The sequence below is a fragment of the Pezoporus wallicus genome, unplaced genomic scaffold, assembly GCF_028554395.1.
Source record: "Pezoporus wallicus isolate ANWC-B61680 ecotype Strahan unplaced genomic scaffold, APGP_CSIRO_Pwel_v1 contig_14477, whole genome shotgun sequence".
Lineage (NCBI taxonomy): Eukaryota > Metazoa > Chordata > Aves > Psittaciformes > Psittacidae > Pezoporus > Pezoporus wallicus.
This window is the reverse complement of record NW_026637052.1, coordinates 136,044-157,964: the sequence shown is the minus strand read 5'-3', so window position 1 is coordinate 157,964 and position 21,921 is coordinate 136,044. Positions and strand designations below refer to the sequence as shown.

Below are 21,921 nucleotides of genomic sequence, written 5' to 3'. Positions count from 1 at the left end.
TCCTCCTCCTGCCCCAGCATCCTCCAGCCCAGCATCCTTCTCCTGACCCCAGCATCCTCCTCCTGCCCCCAGCATCCTCCTCCTGCCCCAGCATCCTCCTCCTGCCCCAGCATCCTCCTCCTGCCCCAGCATCCTTCTCCTGCCCCAGCATCCTTCTGCCCCAGCATCCTCCTGCCCAGCATCCTCCTGCCCCAGCATCCTCCTCCTGCCCCAGCATCCTCCTGCCCCAGCATCCTTCTCCTGCCCAGCATTCTCCTCCTGCCCCAGCATCCTCCTGCCCAGCATTCTCCTCCTGCCCCAGCATCCTCCTGCCCCAGCATCCTTCTCCTGCCCCAGCATCCTCCTCCTGCCCAGCATCCTTCTCCTGCCCAACATCCTCCTCCTGCCCCCAGCATCCTCCTCCTGCCCAGCATCCTCCTCCTGCCCCAGCATCCTCCTCCTGCCCCAGCATCCTCCTGCCCAGCATCCTTCTCCTGCCCCAGCATCCTCCTCCTGCCCAGCATCCTCCTCCTGCCCCAGCATCCTCCTGCCCAGCATCCTCCTGCCCCAGCATCCTCCTGCCCCAGCATCCTTCTCCTGCCCAGCATTCTCCTCCTGCCCCAGCATCCTCCTGCCCCAGCATCCTCCTCCTGCCCCAGCATCCTCCTCCTGCCCAGCATCTTCCTCCTGCTGCAGCATCCTCTTGCCCAGCATCTTCCTCCTGCTCCAGCATGCCCCAGCATCCTCCTGCCCAGCATCCTCCTGCCCCAGCATCCTCCTGCCCCAGCATCCTCCTCCTGCCCAGCATCCTCCTCCTGCCCCAGCATCCTTCTGCCCAGCATCCTCCTCCTGCCCCAGCATCCTCCTGCCCCAGCATCCTACTCCTGCCCAGCATCTTCCTCCTGCCCCAGCATCCTCCTCCTGCCCCAGCATCCTCCTCCTGCCCCAGCATCCTCCTCCTGCCCCAGCATCCTCCTGCCCCAGCATCCTTCTGCCCCAGCATCCTCCTGCCCCAGCATCCTCCTGCCCAGCATCCTCCTCCTGCCCCAGCATCCTTCTGCCCCAGCATCCTCCTCCTGCCCCAGCATCCTCCTCCTGCCCCAGCATCCTCCTCCTGCCCAGCATCCTCCTCCTGCCCCAGCATCCTCCTGCCCCAGCATCCTCCTGCCCCAGCATCCTCCTCCTGCCCAGCATCATCCTCCTGCCCCAGCATCCTCCTTGACGGGATTCCTGAGCCCCATAGGGATCATTTCGAAGTGTGAAGCTGCTGGATTAGTGGATGTGGCAGGGTGAGGAGACCTCTGCTCCCATCATCTGCACATCCCTCACCTTCAGCTCTGCCCGTGGATGTGATTTCAGGAGTGTTTGTGGGATTTTACCAAATGCTGGTTTCAATGGACGGATGCTGCGGATGCTCTCGCCCCCACGCTGTCCCTGTGATGTGCTGGGAATGGATCTGGGGTGAGAAGATAAATTAAAGCAAACTAACCCAGTATGGATTCCTCTGTTGACCCCCTTGGATGCAGAGCTGTGAAGTTCACCCATCCTGGAAGCACTCATTATGGGTTAACCATCCAGCCATTACCACCCAGGAGGAGACTGCCACCAAGAGAAGGGGGATTTCACCCAAAACACCAGCAGAAGATAACAGTGGGGTTGCCCTCAGGGCTGGCACATCCAGGACAGACCATGGGGCATCCCTTGGGCCACCACAGACAAGGGTGGAGGCAGGAAAGGCAACGGGCCCTGGTAATTGCAATTACCATCACCAAGGGACCCCGAGGCTGGTCCATGGCGATGGGACAGGCGTAATTTGGGCTAAAACCAGGCAAAATGGGCAAAATGAGTGGGGGGAAGCAGTGCCCGTGGTGCTTGTGTGTGGGGAGGGGGCAGACCCCACCTGCGCCTCTAAGGGGGTCCCCCATGCCCAGGGCCGCCGCAGGCAGCGCTGGTGGGGCTGCAGGTTCCCTGCCGGGACATCGTCATCCCCAGGGCAAGGGAGCCAGACCCAACCCTTGGAGCACAGCAGCTCCGGCCACATCAGCCACAGGTGGGGATGATCAATCCCACCCCATAGCTCCCACCACACCCTTCCTGCTTCTCCTTTCTCCTTTCTCCTTTTTCCTCCTTTCTCCTCCTTTTTTCTCCATTTTTCTCTTTTTTTTTCTCCTTATTTTCTCCATTTTTCTCCATTTTTCTCCATTTTTCTCCTTATTTTCTGCATTTTTCTCCATTTTTCTCCTTTTTTTTCTCCTTTTTTCTCCTTTTTTTCTCCATTTTTCTCCTTTTTTCTCCTTTTTTCTCCCTTTTTTCTCCATTTTTTCTCCATTTTTCTCCTTTTCTTCTCCTTATTTTCTCCTTTTTTTTTCCTCCTTTTTTCTTTTTTCTCCTTTTTTCTCTTTTTTTCTCCTTTTTTCTCTTTTTTTCTCCTTTTTTTTCTCCTTTTTTTCTCCACTTTTCTTCATTTTTCTCCTTTTTTCTCCTTTTTTCTCCATTTTCCCCCATTTTTCTCCCTTTTTTTCTCCATTTTTCTCCCTTTTTTCTCCCTTTTTCTCCTTTTTTCTCCTTTTTCTCCATTTTTCTCCTTTTTTTCTCCTTATTTTCTTTTTTCTTTTTCTCCTTTTTTTCTCCCTTTTTTCTCCATTTTTTCTCCATTTTTCTCCTTTTTTTTCTCCTTTTTTTCTCCATTTCCTTCATTTTTTCTCCATTTTTTTCTCCATTTTTCTCCTTTTTTTTCTCCTTTTCTCCTTTTTTTTTCTCCTTTTTTCTCCTTTTTTTCTCCTTTCTCCTCCTTTCTCCTTTTTTCTTCTTTCTTCTTCTCCTTCCTTTTCCTTTCTCCTCCTTTCTCCTTTTCTTCCCTTTTTTCCTCCCCCCCCCTTTCTTTTTCCCCCTTTCCCCCTCTTTTTTCCTTCTCCCCCCCCCGTCTTCCCCTTCCTCCCCTCCCATCCACAGCCGTGACTCCTCCTCTCCCTTAGGTCCTTCCTCACAGCCTCAGGTCTGCGTGGGGGGAAGCAGACGCACACTTGCAGTGCAGGCCGGGGATGCGGTGCTGGTGCACGACTTAGGGCTGCCGTAAACCTCCCTGCTGAGGCGCGGGGAGAGGAAGTGTTGGCTCTTCTGCGCCCGTTGCCCTGTGTGATGGGTGATGCTGTAGCACCGTGTGTTCCAAGGCAAGGGCCCCAAGCAGGGTGCTGGGGTGCTGATGGGCCCCCAGTGCTGCATCACCTCTTGGGGAGGTGTCTGGGGGCTGCTTTTGGAGGCTTCATTCAATGAAGGGAGATAAGTGCCATGCAAAGCGCTTCTGTGCCCTCCTGAGCTGTCCTTGAACCAAGGACACGTCCCAGCACCCCATGGAGCCAGGATGGGGTTGGGGGTAGTTGCTTGATGCATTTCCTTGGGGCTGGGGGGTCCTGCACAGGATGTGGGCACCTCTGGCCCTGCACATTGCTCCTGTTGCAGGAATGGGGTGAGAAACCTGGGGCTGATCCCCCCGGGCTGGTTCTGGGTCCCCATCAGTTGTTATCAGCATCCCTGCGATGTGCTCATCCCACAGCCCAGCGCTGGAGCCTGGATCTCTTTGGCTTAGAGCCCATTGGGGGGCACTGCCCGTACTGGGGGGACATGGTAGGAAGAAAAGGATAATGCGGATAACGTGGCGTGTCTGGAGTGCAAGGGGTTAACTGGGGCTTGGTGCAGTTAAGGGCTGGGAATCTGGGCTGTGGGAATCCATTCCAGGGAAACTTTTATCTGGATGGCGTGGTGGGATGGGCTGGGAGAAGCCTGTGCCTGGGAGCTCACTGCTATGGAGCGGAGCAACGAGAGGGTTGGGAGCATCACCCCAGTGTGCAGCTCCCTGGGAATCACTGGGTGCAGGTTTTGCTGCCTCGGGTCCCGTTTCCTTGGCACATCCCGAGGGCAGTGGGATGAATCCAGATGCTGTGTCCCTCTCCATGGGGTGATGGAGGGCACCGGGCTCCAGCCCCGCTCGAGGGGTTTGGAGGGATGCGGTGATGGAGCAGGATGGCAGGGACGGTGCTTTGGGATGGAGCTGACCCCGCTGCCTGCCCGGCTCCTGCAGCCCTGGGAGCAGCCCTGACCCCAGGGCCTGGCGCTGATCCGTCGGGACCAGGATTGGCTGCCCTGACCCATGCCCGGGAGGAACGACCCAAAAATAGCCCAGGCTGGAAGGAGCTGGTGCTCGAATGGGAACGTTCTCCTCGGGGGTGATGGAGGCTGCGGCCCCGGCCGGGTCTGGGATGGAGACCCCCGGAAGGACCAGGGATGGGAGAGGGGGAAATGGCTTCTGTGGCTCCTTCCCAAAGGATGGGACCTCAAGATGGAGACTTCAGGGTGGGATCCAGGGGCTGGAGCTGGTGCGGGGCCAAGCAGGAGCCCAGGCTGGGCCCCCAGGGAGCTGCGGGCTGCTGCTGCCTTCTGCTGGTGATGGGACAAAAGGTTTGCTATGGGCTTCCTTGTGTTTGTTTGCATCTCTCGGCATTGCCATGGTGTTTGTTTGCCCAATGTTTTCCCTTCCTTGTAGCCAGGCAAAGCCCCCCCCCTCCCCTCCACAAACCCTGCTCCTTGGTTCCTCTCGGGATGTGGTCTGGACCTGCTCTAGGGGAAGCTGTCCCTGCCCAGGGCAGCGGGTTGGAGCTGGATGTGCTTTAGGGTGGCTCCCAATCCAACCCATCCCACGGTTCCCCTGTGGCTGAGGAGGGTCCGACAGCCCGAGGTGCAGCTGGGCACATGGATTCAACTGCTCCTTGGTTGTTTGCCCCCTCCACGATGCCTTTGGAGCTGCAGCTCCTGCCTGGCTGTGGCTCATCACCCCCAGTGTGCTCGCTGAAGGCTCCAAGCCCCAGCTCCCCAGGACAGGGTTATTTAAGCATCTCTTGGTGTGACCCTAATTGGGTTGGACAAGGCAAGGAGCCCGGGGCTGCCGCAGCCCGTGCTGGCTGCAGGAATAACGTTGGAAGTGATTCAAGCTGCTGTGACACGTTATGGAACAGCAGCTCCAGCGGCGGCCGGTCCCCAGTGATCCCAGCCTGATCCCAGCGGTCCTTTGTGTTCAGGTTGAACACTTGGAGCTGCCTGGAAGCAAAGGGGCCAAAGGCAACGAGATGGAGCTTGGCTTCATGCTGCTTTTAGCATGTGCATATAGACATGGGACAGCATGGGGGTGTGTAACCCTTCCCCTTCTGTCTGCTGGAGAAACTGAGGCACGGGAGTGGTACCACAGCCAGCTCCAGGGCTGCCTCTGCCATAAGGATGCTCTTCCCACCCCGTTCCCCATCTCCAGCTGTCCCAGCTGGCTGTTGCTCTCTATGGGGCTGGTGACCAAGCTGCCCCATCAGCTTTCTGCTGGGTATCCCTGTCCCTCCCAGAGCTGCTGCAGCCACAAGAATGAGATGGAACAAACAAACAGAAGAGGATGGGTTGGACACCATCTCCCCTGCTCCAGCTCAGCATCGGGCAGCCCCTGGGCAGGAACCTCACGCAGTAGCTTAAAGGGAGTTTCTCCATCAAATGGTGATGCTTTAGGGGAAACCTGGACTCTTGGGGTCCCCTCTGGCTGTTTCTGGGGGTCTTGGTCACACACGTGCCCCCCTGGAGCTGACTGAGGGTCTGAAAGCACCGGGAGTGCAGGGAAACACAGCCCAGGGATAGGGGAGCGCTGGGTACCACCGCACACGGCTGCGGATGCGGTTCGGAGGCAACAGGTCTGGCTTAGGTCGGATGAAGCCAGGCTGGGAAGAGAGCCCTGGAGGAGGAGGAGGAGAAGGCAAAAAGGCTTCAGGGCCAGGGCCAGGTTTTGTTTGAGAGTTTATTGGAAAACGCAGTACAAGAAGCAATACCGAACACTTGGGTGGCTCTAAACGCTACAGCGACTTTCCCTTTGATTCCCTAGGGGAGTCCAAAAGAACAGCTCCAGCACTAGTGGATCTAGAAAGGTTTGCCCATTGCAAAGTTCCTATTGGTAGAAAGAAGTGTAAACAGCTAGCCTAGACAACCCACCATCGCCTCAGAGTGTTACAAAGCTCCTTCGTCCGCTCAACTAAATCCTTGTGTTTCTTTCCAAGCTTCAAGGATGCTGGGACACGAGCACCTCCGACGGGAATGGTACAATCAGGAAAATCAGCAAACCACAGTTTAGTGAAAGCAGAAATCAGTCAGTCCTTTGCTAACACATCTGTGCTGGTCAGAGATTGCTACTTGGCAACCAGAGCCGCCGCTCCAGTTTAATGGAGGAGGGAGAACACGAGCTCCTTGCCTTCCTTTCTATAAAAACATTCATTCATATATAAATAGCTTCCATATAATGTGTATTATACAATCAAGACAGTCTCTGGGTGAATTTGTGGAGTGGGAAGAGCTGGGAACATTCATATAAATAGACCTTACTTAGCTGGTTTGTCCCTAGAAATGACACAGCAAGCCAGGAGCCAAGGACTCGCCAATCCCACGGGAGGTGGAAGAGGTGTGGGCAGCATCACTGAGGATGGAAGAAGCTGCTCCTGCTCTGAGCTTTTATCTTCTTCCTGGGCTGCTGCTGCTCCTGTCCAGCTCCTGGCTCGGGTGCTGCATGGAGGAGGCTGTGCTGGTTGGAGAGGGTCAGCAGGGACATCTCACTGGGGTCAGAGCAGGGTGATAGCAGAGGGCAGACGAGGCAATAGCTTGGTTAAAATACTCCAGGAGAAACAAGAACTGAGAAGGGGGACGTGTGAGAATGAATAACGTGGAGACAGGCACCCAGGAAGAAGTTATTCCAGTCTACGAGTCCTTAAACCAGGGATGCACAAAGCCACGCTGAGCAAATCCTTTTGGAAAGGAACCACCTCCTGTGCCAGCAGCTTTCTCACCCTAGAAATCCCTGCTCAGGGTGTTCTGTCCCACTCTTTGTGCTCCAGACACCCCAGACCAAGCTTCAGCCTCACACCACCTTTCCCTAACTTCTCGTGGCAGCCACGTGTCTTTAAGTGCTCTGGACAAACAGGATTTACCCCACTGGCTTTGTGTGGCAATGCTCAGAAATCCTCCTATTGACTCCTCAGTGTGTCTGCTTGCTCCTCAGGGAGCTGCTGCGGGGTGGAAAGGGAGGACTGAGTGGCAAAGGGACGTTCTCAGAGGGATGCTCAGCATGATGGGGCTTTAAGGCAAGTGTTACCCCAAGTAAGTTGAGGGCAGCAGGGACACAGACCTGTTCAAGGGTCTGCAGGATAAGGAAGGAAAGGGCTGTTCAGGCATAGACAGGAAGACTTCATCTCTATACTACAGCTGTGGAGCCCAGGATTCCCTAAATCCCAGTGTAGATGCCTGGTACCCAGCGGAAGGCAGAGCAGCCCAGGAAGCAGCGACCAGCATGAGGGTGACCCACACCAGCAAAGCTCAAAGGAAGCAGAATCCTGGATTCCAGCTTCTTCAGCACAGCCTCCAACCAATACTGAGAGCTTCCTTCACGTTACACCTGACTCTGAGTAGCTACAGCAGGCCCAGGGGAGTTGAAGGCTCTCTGCAGCTCAACACCAAGTCCTCACAGCCTGAGCTGAAGCCAGTGGCTCCTGAAACACACACTCTGAATTTAAACCAGCAGAGAGCTTGCTTTATTGCCATCTTCTCCCCATCCTCACCTGAGCACTCCATGCCCTCAGCTACCGATGTGCCACACTAGAGATAGACAGAGATACATACAAAAATCACAACCTCAAAGTGTACTCAAGTGCTCACGAGTGTCTGGGAGGCTCTTTCCAAAGCCTGGATTTATTCAAGTTTAAAAGCTGGAAGGAGAAACCAGGGCATGATCAGAACATTTCCACAACGCTCAGGAAGCAGCAGTGGGAGCTCAGTCCCCAGTGCTATGGAGGGAAATGCATCCAGCCCCCCCAGAATGATGTTTTCTGGTCATCGCCATGCCCCAGTGGTCTTTAAGCTCAGCCTAAAGCTGATACTAACCCTGGTATGTCATTCCAGCAAGGTGGTCACGAAGCCATACGAAGTACAGACCCCTAAGTCAGCGTGGAAGAGGAGGTGGAAGCACTTTCTACATGGTTTGGCTCTATCATGACCAGCAAACACCTGATACCTCCTAAGATTTCTTGTTCAGCCTCTCCAAATACAGCTCGCAGGCCTAAGAAGGATTGTCTAAAGGGCTTTAAAATGAAATGAGAGTAGGATACATGCCCTGGGATGTGGGTAATGTGTTTAGCTTTAAACAGCACTGTGAGGGGAGGCAAAAACCCAACCCATGACTTACAAAATCCCCCCCTAAGTTAAAACTCCTGAACACAAACAAGTGAAAAACTATGACACTGAAAAAACCCCAGTTGCTGTGAATGCTGCCTAAGCCTACCTTAATAGCATTCCGAGTCCAAACACCTTAAACACACACTTCTAAAGGGCTTTTTAACTGAATGGCATCTAGAAAACACAAACAGGTAGGTAGCACTCGGCAGAGACACACGGGAGGAAGGCGAGATGCTATCACAGTCCTCTTAAAGCTCTAAAATTCACAGTATAAGATACTTGAAGCAACTTCCAGTAGTCCTTAAAATCTAGTCAGCTATGGAGATGTGGGCATCAGCTACACCACAAAACCCTACTGTGTTCACACATGGGGGGCCTGAAACCCAACGGGGAGCAACCTCCTCTGCATGTGGCTGTGGAGTCTCAAGCTCCCTCGAGCTAAGAAAGAGAAAGGATAAATCAAGAGGCAATCGGAAACGCTGCACAAAAGTCTGGCTTCTCTTCAACTGGCTCTCCCAGCAGAAAGAGCCATGGCTTTATGAAGGCGTCTATGGATCCCGCACTGGGAATATGCATGGATGTGGCTTATCTCCTTTATCCCTGATGGGGTGGAGGGACTAGGACTTAAACCAGAGACCCTTTGAGCCCTGCGAGGTGTGTCTGGGTTGGTATGGGAAGAGGCTCTGCAAGAGGGAATGCAAAATTGAAAACCTGTAAAAAAGATTCAGTCCAGTTAGAAATATGGCAATATACTTCTGTCACTATATATATATATATAAAAAACCCCAAACCCTATATCCAAGGGGATCCAGTGGAGGCTGGAAAATCCCACGTAAAATGTCAAAGCGCAACTCCTATTAAATGATATGAATGTCTCTGAGTGTCAAGTCTTGTAAATCCGAGGTCTTTGTGCTCCAGGTAGCTTCTTGGTAGTTTTGCTGGGTTTCTTTTTCCTGGTGCTGGATCTGGCAGGAACTCTTCCTAGAAAGAGGGCAACACGGGAAGTCAGAGCTCCCAACTCAGAGAGGGACCTCTTCCTGAACTGATCAGAGAACTGAAAGCAGAAAGTGAGTTACCATTACTGGCAGATTCAGATCCACCACCAGGCTCCTGGCACAAACTACACCCTGCTCCCACCCCTAAAGGACTGTAGTTTAAGCCCAGGAACCCTTAGGAAACCTGTGGTGGTTTTATTTAGGTTTGGAGAGCTATAAAGCTCAACCACAAGTGTGTTAAATCACGCCGTCTGTTCTCTGCTCATCTGTTCATGCTCCACCTCCCGAATCCCATCTTTGTTGGGATGAGGCAGGACACAAGCACAGGCTTGGGCAACACAAACATCACCAGTGTGGGGCAGGATGGGCTTTACAGCACTGATGCACAGGAAGAGCTCCTGGATTCCTTGAGCAGCTCTTTCCCAAAACCCTCAAAACTACAGAGAAGGGAACTTTCCAGGCCAGCCAGGAGCTTGGGGTCCATGATGCAGGCAGGGGTCTATGTGAAACCTGTATCTCAGCATGCTGCTGGTGCACTGAAGGTGTTTGGTAAGGCAAAGCAGCTTCATCATGCAGCCATGCAGCTTGTTTTAGACTATTCTGGCTCACTTCCACAGCAGGATTAGTCTGTGACTGCTTCATCAGCCTTAAATCATTTCAGAGAGCAGCCCGAGCAGGCCTCACCAGCTAACAATTATAATTGAATTTAAACTTTGACCATATTTAGCCAAACCTCCCTTGCACCCATCCCTCCCTGTCTGTGGTCTCCCTACTTACACAGCCTTGCTACTCCTCTGCGATCTCCGTCTCCTGGTGCACAACCACTTTGGTCACTGACATGTCCGGGTGCTGCTCCTTTGCTGCTTTGATGGCCTGAGCTAGGACCTGAAAGAGACCACGTTTCAGAGCATGACACCAATGGTCCTCGGGGACAGAAGAGACTACTCCTAACTCTGGGGAGAGGAAAAGTGACTCCACTTCAGCTGCAGTCTGTGGGTGGCATTCGATGATCTCTGACAGGAAAAGCTCTTTTCCAAGAACACACCGCATCTCTCCCCTGCCCCATGGTAGGACATGGCTGAGAGCAATCAAGCCAGCAAGTGTGATGAGCCCATTGCAGGCCTTCTCACACATCTCTTGGAATGAATAAACTAGCCCTTGTGGTTCAGATGCTCTCCTGCCCCATGATACTTGCCACTAAAACCAAAGTATAATTCTCTGATGACAAAATCATCACTTCCAACAGACGCTCCAGGCCAATGAGCCTGACTCATCAGAAAGGTTTCACATAAAGCTGATGAGATTTAATGCAGGTGCAGAAGTGCTGTGAAATGACTTCTGGCACTCTACAGCAGCAATAATGCTTCAAAGGTATCAGCAAATTCATGCAGATCTCAAGGAAAAAAATCGTATTTCACCTTTTTTTTGTGGATTTTTTTGCATTTGTCTGGAACAATTCTGGAATCAAAACTTTGCTGCCAACACCAGCTTTGGAACAGAATTGAGCCTTGCTGGCCCAGCTCTGCTGCTGCAAACTGCCACAAAGGGATTTAGTGCTGAAACCCATCTTGAACTTTTATTTCTACCCCAGTAACGTTCCCCTCGGCTGTTTTCTGGCGGAGCTGTCCTCAGCAAGGCAGCCTCAATGTCGAATTCGTGCCATCTCTCAGAAGCTCTTCTGGACCACATCCAAACTCCTACCTGGTCGTGGTCTACATCTGCATCTCCTGTGATGACAATCCTCTTTTCAATCCGCGTCTCCGAAATGCCACCTTTTACAGTCTAGTACAAAAGGGAAAACTACTGTCAGTCTTGGGAAGCAAAAGGAACTGCAGTGCATGGGGGCTGCCCGCCTAAAGACTGCTGCAAAAATAGCATTTCCAAGCCCTGCCGTCATAGGACGACAGCAGCACCACGGGGGAAACTGCCACTGCTCAAAGGAGTTCTGTCAAATACTCATTTTCTTCTAAGTGAGCCAGGGAAGAGCTTGGTGTGTCCCACTGTGTTCCTGTGCTGTTACCTTTGTGATCTGGGTGGTGGTGGTGCTGCTGGTGGTCTCCGAAGTGATGGTCTGAGCAGTCAGCAGGATGCCAGGGTCTAAATCTCCATTGCCACCATCTGTCTGTGGGACAGAAGAACAGGCCATCAGTCTCTGTGGGATACATGGGCTGAAGCAGGGGCTCCACATCAACAGAGCAATGCAATCTCAGGACACAAACTCCTCTCCATCGTGGACCACGGGACAGAGCAAGCTGAGCTGCACAAGGATCACGCAGGTCTGAAGGCTCAGCACAGCCCCTGAACTGATCCAGAGAATCACCCCAGACGACCTCTGACAATGGAAGTCCAGCCAGCTGGTGAAGTAGGAACATCCATAGCTGGTCACTTGGTTCCCATCCTGCACGACTCGGCCTGCCAAGGTCTGCTGAAGAACCTAACACTCGTCTTTGCCAACTCATCCCAGCCACATCTCCCTCACAGGGCACCACTAAGGAACGCTGTGCAGCATCCCCAGTACGGCAGTGGGACGATATCTGGAACTACCACAAGGTGGGACCATTTCCCACAGACTGGAAGGAATCTCACGGCACATCACAAGCCCATATTCTCCCTGGAGACTCGCTTTTCTTTTCCGTTTCCCTGTTAGAAATGGTAGCAGCAGTACGAGAGCAAACCTCCTGTTTCCCTAGTGATCTGCTGAGAAAGAAGGTGATGCTCACCACCACCCAGAGCGGGCATCTCTGAACGCCCCCTGTGCTCCTGAGCACCCTTTGGGGCAGGAATTGTTCCTCAGCTCCATCTAAACCTGCCCTGGTGCAGCTTGAGGCCGTTTCCTCTTGTCCCACCCCTTGCTCCTTGGGAGCAGAGCCCAGCCCCTCCTGGCTCCATCCTCCTCTCAGGCACTTGTAGGGAGCCATCAGGTCCCCCCTGAGCCTTCTCTTCTCCAGACTGAACCCCCCAGGTCCCTCAGCTGCTCCCCATCACACTTGTGCTCCAGGCCCTGCACCAGCTCCATTGCCCTTCTCTGGCCCTCTCCAGCACCTCAAGGTCTCTCTTGTAGTGAGGGGCCCAGAGCTGAGCACAGGATTCAAGGTGCAGCCTCACCAGTGCCCAGTGCAGGGGCACAGCCACTGCCCTGGTCCTGCTGCTGTACTGGTGCTGATACAGGCCAGGATGCTGGTGGCTTCTTGGCTGCCTGGGCAGACTGGACTTAAGCCCCTGGAAAATGAATCAGAACACACCATACCTGTGCAGCTTCATAGGTGATGGTCTTGGTCTCCGTGTGGACGATGGGGACTTCTTTAGTGGGGATTTCGCTTTTGACAGCGCTGGACACGTCGGAGATGGTGACAGTCTGTGTCTTCACTAGGGGTGGCTGTGAGACAGGGTTAAAAACATCTCCATGAGGACTCAGTTAAGCATTTCCACAGCGTGACAGTGCTCCTGGGAAATGTTCTGACACTGATCTGATAAAAGCACTGTGGGAACCAAGGTGAGCCTGGAAATCTTTGGGTTTAAGTCTCTAGGATAATACACTGCTCAGAGGGCAGAGCTCACGTGTGAGGATCGAACCCATCAGACCTTCTCCAACACCCTCAGGCCAGCCCAAGCGAGGCATGAAGGATTCAACCAGTGTGTCACAACACCATAAAGAAACTGTCTCCGCTGATGACCCTCGTCTACCGATGACCATGTCAAGATTAACACAACCCTTGGGCAAAAAAGAGACTTGAACTTTTATTAAATCAATGTCAGACAAAACAGAAACGGGATGTCTCGAAAGAGAAATGGGGAGGGGGGAAAGAGAAATCAGTTGTTCCACCACCTGATAATCATCCAGAAGACGACAGGGTTAGTTCAGACCCACAGTGTTTTCCCAGAGGGCTTGATCGCTGCTCACCATTCCCAAACCTGACAGATGCCACTGTGGTTGTTAGCAGGGGAAGTGGGCATCTGTTTAACCAGAAGCAATGCATACCAACACTGAAGCAGGCAAAAATACCTCCCGTGGTGGGGAGCAGGAAGGGGACATCAAGTCCCACCTTCACGGTGTAAAAGTGTGTTTGACAGCACTTCAAATTTGCTCTGCTGTGCTAAGGCTCAGCCTCTGCTACAGCCGGAGACGGCAAAAACCTCAAGGAACTAAAATTACATGCCTTTGGAGCCTAAAAATTTCCCTTTTTGGGGATGCAAAAGGATGCTTTGAGCACAGAAAGGCAAAGGGCGTTGCGCCATGGCCATTTCATGTGAAGACAAACGGAGCGGGACTTGTGTGCACTGGCTGTTTAGCTCCAAGCACGAGGCCAAGCCAACACAATTCCTCTCTGGATCCATGGCATCTGCTTGCTGCAGTGTTTGGGTCCCACTCCAAAGGGGGTGCAGGGGAGCAGGCGCTGGGCTCACTACCTGGAAGCAGCGAATGACTGCGGGCAGCCCGGTATTAGCATCCGAGTCGTGACACTCGCCATTTAGCTCTCTAAAGGCAAATCTGTCTTCACCTTCCTCTGCCACCTCCTCCTCTCCTGCCCAGGGCTGCTGGGGAGGTGCAGGGCTGGTGGGGGGCTCCAGCTCTGAGAGCTCCGAGGCCTTCTCCACATCCGCACAAAGCCCCTTTGCACATCTCAGGTCCTCCTCGCTCGCGGGGAGGCTGGGAGCCACCTCCTCCTCCTGCTCCTCCTCGCTGCTTAGGGAGGAAGCACCAAAGTCCTGGCTGGGAGAAGGCTCTGAGGCGGGTGGCACCGGGGTCTCACTACAAGCTACCGACCACTTTGAGCCCTCCCATGCCACGCCAGTGTTAACACTGCTCCTCTCTGGCACTGCAGCCACATCCTCTCTGGAGACAAAGTCACTCATTGTCTAAAAGGAAATGGATACACAAAAAAGGCCAGGGAGAGAAAGAGAAAGAGCGTTAGGGAGAACAGGAGGTCATGAAGCATAAAGGCAAAACATCAGTTTCTTACATATCACATCTCCAGTAAGGCATGCAACAGCAGTGGGTTTGGACACTGGAAAGCATGAAGACCTCTGTGCTATGTGGTGTATCCATGGCATCTACTGACATGGCTTCCTGGCACATGAATAATCCCCTCTCCTGAACTTTAAGGAATTAACAACTCTGCACCTACAGGAAGAACCACTGCTAAACACTTTTTACCCAGTTTGGAAACAGGAATGATTTTGGTGTAGGAAGTGGGGACTTGTGCACACCCAAAACTCACACGTTCCACAACAATACTACACCAAAACCATACCCCAGTTCTGCTTTTAACTCCTTGAAATACTCTATGCTGTGTTTTAAATTGCACATGGAGGTCAAAAGAATAAGCCCAGAGTAACTGTGCAGGATAATCTGCCTGTGCTCTCCGGCGATGAAATCTGGTCACCTAAAGGAATCTGCATGATTTCCTCAAGGCAAACCAGTTCAAGTGACTCAGCACAAACCCTTTCGGCTGAGGACTAAAGAAGTGTGGCTTTAAGGTGGCAAGCCAGACGTTCACACTGATGTGTGCTGACCCATGGCCACCACGCCACCGCTTATAGCCCAGCAAGCTGCACTTGACCATTAATTCGGCACTACCGACCTCACTGTAACATACTCTAAGCCAAAAGCAGTTGGCACATGGACACCTTTGCAGCAGCTAAACCTCCTGGAGGGCCAACATGACTGGCATTTGTGATGGAGAGCACGCACGTAATGAAGCAAGTCAGCTCTGCAGAAGCAAGGAGTGTGTCCAGAGCACCTGAGATGCCTGGGAAGAGCATGCCAAGCCAGTTCAACCAAGGCTGCTACTCTGCTGCTCCCCGTTCAGCTTGTTAGCAAGGTCTCAACTAGGTCTTCCTACATCTCTAGACAGGAGGGAAGCAATGGTGGCAGAGGAAGAGTTAAAACATGAACACGACAGAAAGGTTTAGCAAAACCCAGCTCTTTGCCCCAGTACCCAAGTGGTAAATATTTCACATTGTGGATTTCATAGAGCAGCAGCATTTCAGTCACCAGCAGTGAGTGATGGCTACAGCCCTGCCCTGGGCTAGAAACTGTGCTGCTCTCGTTACTGACATGGAAAGTTGCCTTCAAGTGAGGCAGAATAAGCAGTTACGGGCACCTACAATACCGCACATCTTGAAGTTGTCACATCCTGCAGCATCAGGGAAAACGGAGGGAAGAAAACCACTTAGGATACTGCTTAATCAATGCTATTCATATTTCTTCTTAATAATTAACCTTAGGGCTGATTTCTGGTAACTCTGTATAGAAATAACCACATCTCTGTTCATCCAAAAAAACAGTGATTTAACCTTCATAAAAACATGGCAAGTCCATTTTGTTGACTGGGATTCTAATTGTGGGGGTGGGATAAAGATGAACAGAGATTGTTGCCTCACTTTGTACCCTGAGGAGTCTCTGGGCAACCAAAAACCTGTAATTTGGGCTTAAAATGGGAGGTCTGAAGCCTAGGGGTTCTCCAGTACAATGTATTTTTTGTACACCAGAGGTTTTCACCCTGATTGACCTCATCTAATGGCCCAGTTCAATAGCGAGTTAAAGAATAGGAGCTCTTTATAGAGGAACAAATAGATGCTTATTTTAGTATCTTTTCAAGAAATTACTCTTTCCACTGTTCCTTCCGGGTGCTTTTTCTATCCATTAGGATTTCCAGACTCTTGGGCTTCAGTTCCTGGGATACTGCTTAGGAAAATGCATTTAACAGGAGTGTAGGGACAGCGATGAGGACTGCGATGATCAGGTCAGACTGCACACATAGGGATGTGTTATTTCTGATCGAAACCACTTCCATCTGTGCTCTGCCAAAGGTCTATCCAGATCCCACCCTCATTTTGCCTAATACAAGACAGTACACTGTAGTACTTCACAGAGCAGGAGTGGAGGTGGTTGGCTTTGAACACTCACGTCTTCATCTTGCTATAAAACCTGAATTTACAGACTGATGTTTCCTTATGCTAACTCCTGCAAGCTCCTTGTGGGATCTTGAGAAGACACAGAACATCTTCTGGGGTGTAATGGGAACTGCCTTAGGAGCAAGATGTCCTTGTGTGACAGCTGGGGCATGACTCCACCAAGAGGAAGAATCACAGAACAAAGCAGATTAGGCAGCTACACAAAGGCAGATCTAGTTGAGAGACAAACATTGGTACAGTCAGAACAACTTCCCAGGGGAAAAATAATGTGCGTTTTGGAAGTATCTTGTATGGTAAAAGCATAAAGGGAAGGAAAAGCTTAAATGAAGCCCAGAGCATACATATATAGAGTGGTATCAGTAGAGCAAAGTGCAGCAACAAACATGCAGGCTGTGAAGCCAGAATGAAATCCTGATAAGATCAAGTGATCAGAAGCACTTTTTTCCTTGCTTTGCTATTCCATCAGTAAGAAGAAAGACTCATTGGAAGGTGTTTGCTTCTATAGAAAGTTACCTATTGACAGCATTGCTTTTTTTAAAGAACACAACTGTGGTTGGTCCTACATTTAAAACATGTTTGAATGCAGACTAGAAATATTAGCTTTAAATATAAACCACAAAATAACCCAAATACCACCGCCCCCCCCCTCAGGAATTTGAACATCTGTTCCAAATTCTGATCTTATCATGATTTATTTTCCCTTGCAAATGCAGAAGCATTCCTGTTTGGAGGGCTCAGGCTTGCAGAGTTCCAAGCTCTCCTGGAGACCCTGCGAGTTCCTGGCCTGCAAAACTTCCCACTTCCAGAGCTCCAGACTCAGACCAGCGACGCCTCCATCCCGCACAAGCCATACACAGGGTCAAGAAAATACAGCACAGGATGCGATGCCCCCTGATGAAACACATGGAACCGGACAGGAATGCAACCGAAACATCCCCCACTGCTAAATGCAAACCTTTGTGCACCTGATGCTGCCAAAAATGCTTGAGGGTACAGCTTAAGCATTGCAGTGTAATAAGTGACACACAATAATTCTGACTGGGGATAAATTAATAACAGGCTTAATGGCTTGGCTGGTTATCAGTGAGCAAAAGGATTTATCTTCCTTAAAAAGTGATTTGGTATCGATGTCTGTGGATGTTTCCTGGTTTGGATGAGGACATACTCCTATGAACCAGCTGTGCTGCCAGATGAATGCCTGTTTTCTGCAGCCCATGTAGGCATGATGCTGCCTCTCCTCCTGAAACATCCCATTCTCCTCATCCCAAACCAGACTCCGATCCTGCAGGAAACTTAAGGATTGCTAAAACAACGTCAAGCTGCCAGTCACCAAGGACTTGTGCTAAAACTGGATTAAAAATGACACTACAGTGCACTCTCCCTACAACTACCATGTGAAATGGTAGAAACAGACATGGGTTAGCCCTGGCAGTGCTGGAGTAAAGGTTGGGCTTGATGCTTTTGATGTTCCAAGCTGGTTGATCCTATGATTCTATGGAATTCCAGCTGATCAGTGCCTCCCAGTCCCCTTCTTTTCCAGTCATTAACATTGCCACATGTTATTAGGTTATCCCCAACAAGTATCACAGAAGCTAACAGGCTCTGCATGACCGTCTACGGATGCACACGTAGATGATGTCCACACTCACCAGTGAGAACTCCCAGCTCAACTGAGGCTGTCAAAGCACTTGGATAAAAGGTATTATAAAGCAGAAAACAAAAGAGCCTTAATTTACAGTACGTGCCATGCCTTACAGAACTGCTTTGCCTTAAAGATAGAAGTTAAAGAGTTTAGAAAGCATTCAACAACCCTTGGCATTTGAAAATGATGGCTGTTACCTACGGATTCACATTTGTGGATGGTGTTTTAATTGCCATGGATCTGATCCCAACAGCCTGACCACCTTAGTCAGGCAAGAGAAGGATAAACCAGAATTTGGCCGAAGTTAAGAGTAAGGCTAGGAAATACTCAACATGCTACAAGCTTACAAAGATTAACTTGCTGCCATGAACAAGAATCCCAGGATATTACGTGATACACAGCAGCCACCTCCAATGCACTGCATCAACTACTTGGCAACAGGAAACAACCTCGAGAGCGAGACTTAAATCATTAAAATGAGGTTGCTGAGCAATAGGATTCCTCTTCCCATCCACCCTGACCCCTTTCCCATCCCTCTGTGGGGCAGGTATCCTCGGACGAAGAGCTTCTTATTCCAGAGTCCCTCCGCAGAGGAAGGACTGCTAGTGGCACTGCAAAACCACCTCTGGCTTGATGCAGCAGCAGCAGCAGGTAAAAGGAGTGGGGACACCATCAGGGTTCACAACTGACATCACTCTTGTGCTGCTGATTTCATAACTAAAGTTACAGCTCCAATCTGGAGCCAGGCTCATCGTGTTTGGGTTGGAAGGGAGCTTAAGGCTCATGAAGCTCCAACCCCTTGCCACGGGCAGGGACCCCTTCCACTAGAGCAGCTTGCTCCAAGCCCCTGCGTCCAACCTGGCCTTGAACACTGCCAGGGATGGGGCAGCCACAGCTTCTCTGGGCACCCTGTGCCAGTGCCTCAGCACCCTCACAGGGAAGAGCTTCTGCCTAAGAGCTCATCTCAGTCTCCCCTTGGGCAGGTTAAAGCCATTCCCCTTGGCCTGGCCCTACAGGCCCTTGTCCAAAGCCCCTCTCCAGCTTTCCTGCAGCCCCTTTAGGCACTGGAGCTGCTCTAAGGTAACAGAGTGCTACAGTCAAATTATTCGGGCCAGTCTGAGAGCATGAGCTGCCTACAGCTGGAGCCTTGTGTGCCCCCTCTCCCACAACAGAGAGCATCCAGCAGCCCCAACACCCTAAAAGCCACCAGTAGTGACTCAGGGGTCTTACAGCTGCTGGTTTGGGAAAGCAGTACTGAGGGGTTGTCCAAGGAAGTTGTTAGTGCAGGCTGTATATAGCGGTTTTGTTAATAAGCAGGGGAAAGAAGAATCTGATTTGCAATAACATTTATTAAGGATAAATGTACATATTTACAAAGGAAAATCTGAGAAAAAATACAAAACCGAAGAAGTGTTCCAAAAGAGAGCAGTTCAGGTAAAAAAGAAAGTGGTTTTAGTCCCCGCAGACCGATCCAGCACGACCATGTACCACTGCTAGAAGATCCCAAAGCAGCACAACCCAAGGCTGGTCACTTCCCTCCAGCTTCATAAACCAAGACAGAAGCAAACAGGGACACAAGAGAAACCACCACTGCTGGGTTCTCCAGTGCCATCCCCTAGTAAGTACAGACCAAAGAGTTTCCAAATGAGTCTATAAGCCTTCTTTGGGATATTTTTCCCCAGAGAGCATCCTCCCTCGTTCTGCAGGTCAGAACAGGCACCATCAACTCACAGAAACCAAATAAACCAGTGGAATAATTCTCAGAGTACCAAATTACTGACCTTTGTATGAAGTAAAAGACACTTGCCCATAACCTTCTCGAGGAGCCCCATAACCTTGGACAAGGCCAGCCCTACCTGCTCCCTGCAAACACAAACTACTCCCTTTCTGCCACGCGGAGGAAATCCACCTCATCCCCATTATTCCAGGATAGGAAGCAAATACTGAATACCTGCTCCTTAGGCTCATCACTAGTTTCTGCACAAACTGTAAGGGAGGAGAGCTGGTCTTATCTTAACTCCATACCCCAACCCAAGCTGCCCACAGAGAGTCCTCAGCTCATCTTCTGTTGACGCACCAGGCAAAGCAGCACGTGGCAGGAGCTGCAGCCAATACCCTCCTTTATCTGCTCACTTTTAATAAGTTTATGCACACCTTGAGTATCACCAGTGATCATCACCTGCATCGCGAGACCTAATTCAACCTCAGAGCTGAATCCAAGTTTCAAGCCACTGGCTCTGGCATACTTGCTGCTTCAAAATACTAACATCCACCTCTTCCTAAAGCATGAAAGCATGAGATACTCTGTGGTTTACCTGGCACTAGGATGAGATGATATCAGGGTAGGAAGGTTTAGAAAGTCAGCACGGAGCCAACACCAACTTTATGATGGAAAACAATGAAGCCTTGACAGCCACTAACTGGATCCATACACAAGCTCCAAAGAGCCTCGCTGCAGCCGAGTGCCCACACCACAGAACACTGGGGAAGTCTAATCAACATCAGAACTGCTGGAGAAGACTGACACCATTTTCTGCAGCAGGTCCCATGGAAGATGAGGATTTCTCATGCCAACCTGGATGAGGTTACTTGCTGTGGACACTACCGGCTTCCCTTGGAAGGGATAATTCAGTTTGGCATCACCCGCAGATGGGCACTGCACTGGCCTCATCTGAACACTGCCCAGGGTCAGGCAGCCGGGGTTTTGCAGCAGGTTTATTCCTGAGGCAAAAGGGAGCTAAGAACATGTGTTGGTTCCTTTACCAACACCCTGAGAGCTCTGCCCTTAAACAAAGCTGGAGCAAATCACCTCTCCTGCACAACACAGGCATCCCGAAATCCCTTCTTTCAGCACCGCATCCCGCACAGGCATCCAGGGAAAGGGGTGAAAGCAGTACTGACCCAGCACAGCACTGACATGTATGAGAACCAGAATGAAAGAAAGCAGAGGAGTGACAAGCAAAGGGGCTGGAGCACAGTGGGCACATCACTGTGGTGTCAATCAGATGAGGTTTCTGCTCCTGACAAGCTATGGGCTCTCTCTGTCAGGAGAGGTCATAACCACCCAGATGAATGTCAATAACTGGCCTCTAAACTGCCATAGAAATATAAAGCATTTGTTCAGGTTCTTATACTCTGCAGTGAGAAGTGTTCTATAAATCCCAAAAATGTTCCTGAGCATTCTCAGAGTGTAAAGTTTCAAAGGTTTTTTGCTGATGAAAACCAGCCTTATCTCAAGATTTAAATCAGAAAAAGAGAGACCATCTCAATAAAGAAGTTGAAGAATTGAGTTTAAGCAACAGAGGCATCTCCCACCACTCTGGGATAAGATACCCTGAGCATTATGTTTAAATATTGCTCTGGGCAAAGATATTCAGACTTCAGGTCCTTTGGAACTGGTAGAGCTACAGAAGTCATGGCTTTGCAGAAGTCACTGGTATGGCTTCAAAGTACCTGTCATCAGATCAAAACGACAGCATGCAGCAACCTGACTGCTCACAGCAGCCACATGGCAGCTAACCCGAGCAATGGCTTTGAAAGGGAGCAGGAGTGTGTTTAAGCTGCTCTTCTCCAGGAAATATGGACAGAAAATGGACAGAGAGAGATCCAGCTCCTGCCCCTTCTCTCTTCGCACCAGGCTGGGGAAAAGGAATTCTCCCTGGTTTTCATCATGTCTGTTCCAATTTGAGGAAGGAGATTGAGGCAGGGAATCCCAGCCAGAAGCATCCCCTTGGCTTCTTCCAACCTCCATCTTCTGGCACTTCAGCATCCTTCCCCTCCTCTCCTCTCCCACCTTTCTTAAGACAGTCACACCAAGTTTGCCAGAGTCCAAGCACACTCTAAGGATGCAGCACCATCCATCCACTGCCTGCACAACAACCCAGTGACTCCTACACTTCCTACTGCTGAAAGAGGAAGACTCTGTATTAAAGGCAGTGTATTAAAAAGAGAAGAATACTTTCCAAGGAAAAAATCAGCATCCTCAAAAAACAAAAGTCCTAAAGGCACAAACCGGTGAACTCATCAGAGCAGGTTACAAGAGGAACTGGGAGGATTCCTGTGAGATCACAACAAAGGGGTTCACGAGCAACCTAAAGTTTCTGAGACAGCATTTAGAGAGCCTCAGCCTGTACCCTAAGTGAAGAG

The 21,921-nt window shown here is 51.0% G+C and overlaps 1 protein-coding gene across 36 annotated transcripts in view; it reads right to left on the bottom strand.

The window, feature by feature from the left end:
- Positions 1–8,365: 8,365 nt before the first annotated feature.
- Positions 8,366–21,921, bottom strand: part of EPB41 (erythrocyte membrane protein band 4.1) — an 88,081-nt gene continuing 74,525 nt past the window's right edge. For 25 of the 36 annotated variants that reach the window (XM_057402933.1, XM_057402920.1, XM_057402918.1 and 22 more), the window contains 6 exons: positions 13,623–14,072; positions 12,463–12,591; positions 11,236–11,337; positions 10,917–10,997; positions 9,993–10,100; positions 8,366–9,201 (listed from right to left, as the gene is read on the bottom strand). In XM_057402933.1, coding sequence (XP_057258916.1) covers positions 10,002–10,100; positions 10,917–10,997; positions 11,236–11,337; positions 12,463–12,591; positions 13,623–14,072 — 861 coding nt within the window. In that variant the 3' untranslated portion in view covers positions 8,366–9,201; positions 9,993–10,001. The remainder of the gene's footprint in view (positions 9,202–9,992; positions 10,101–10,916; positions 10,998–11,235; positions 11,338–12,462; positions 12,592–13,622; positions 14,073–21,921) is intronic. The other 11 variants (XM_057402942.1, XM_057402941.1, XM_057402943.1 and 8 more) reach the window with 1 other exon arrangement.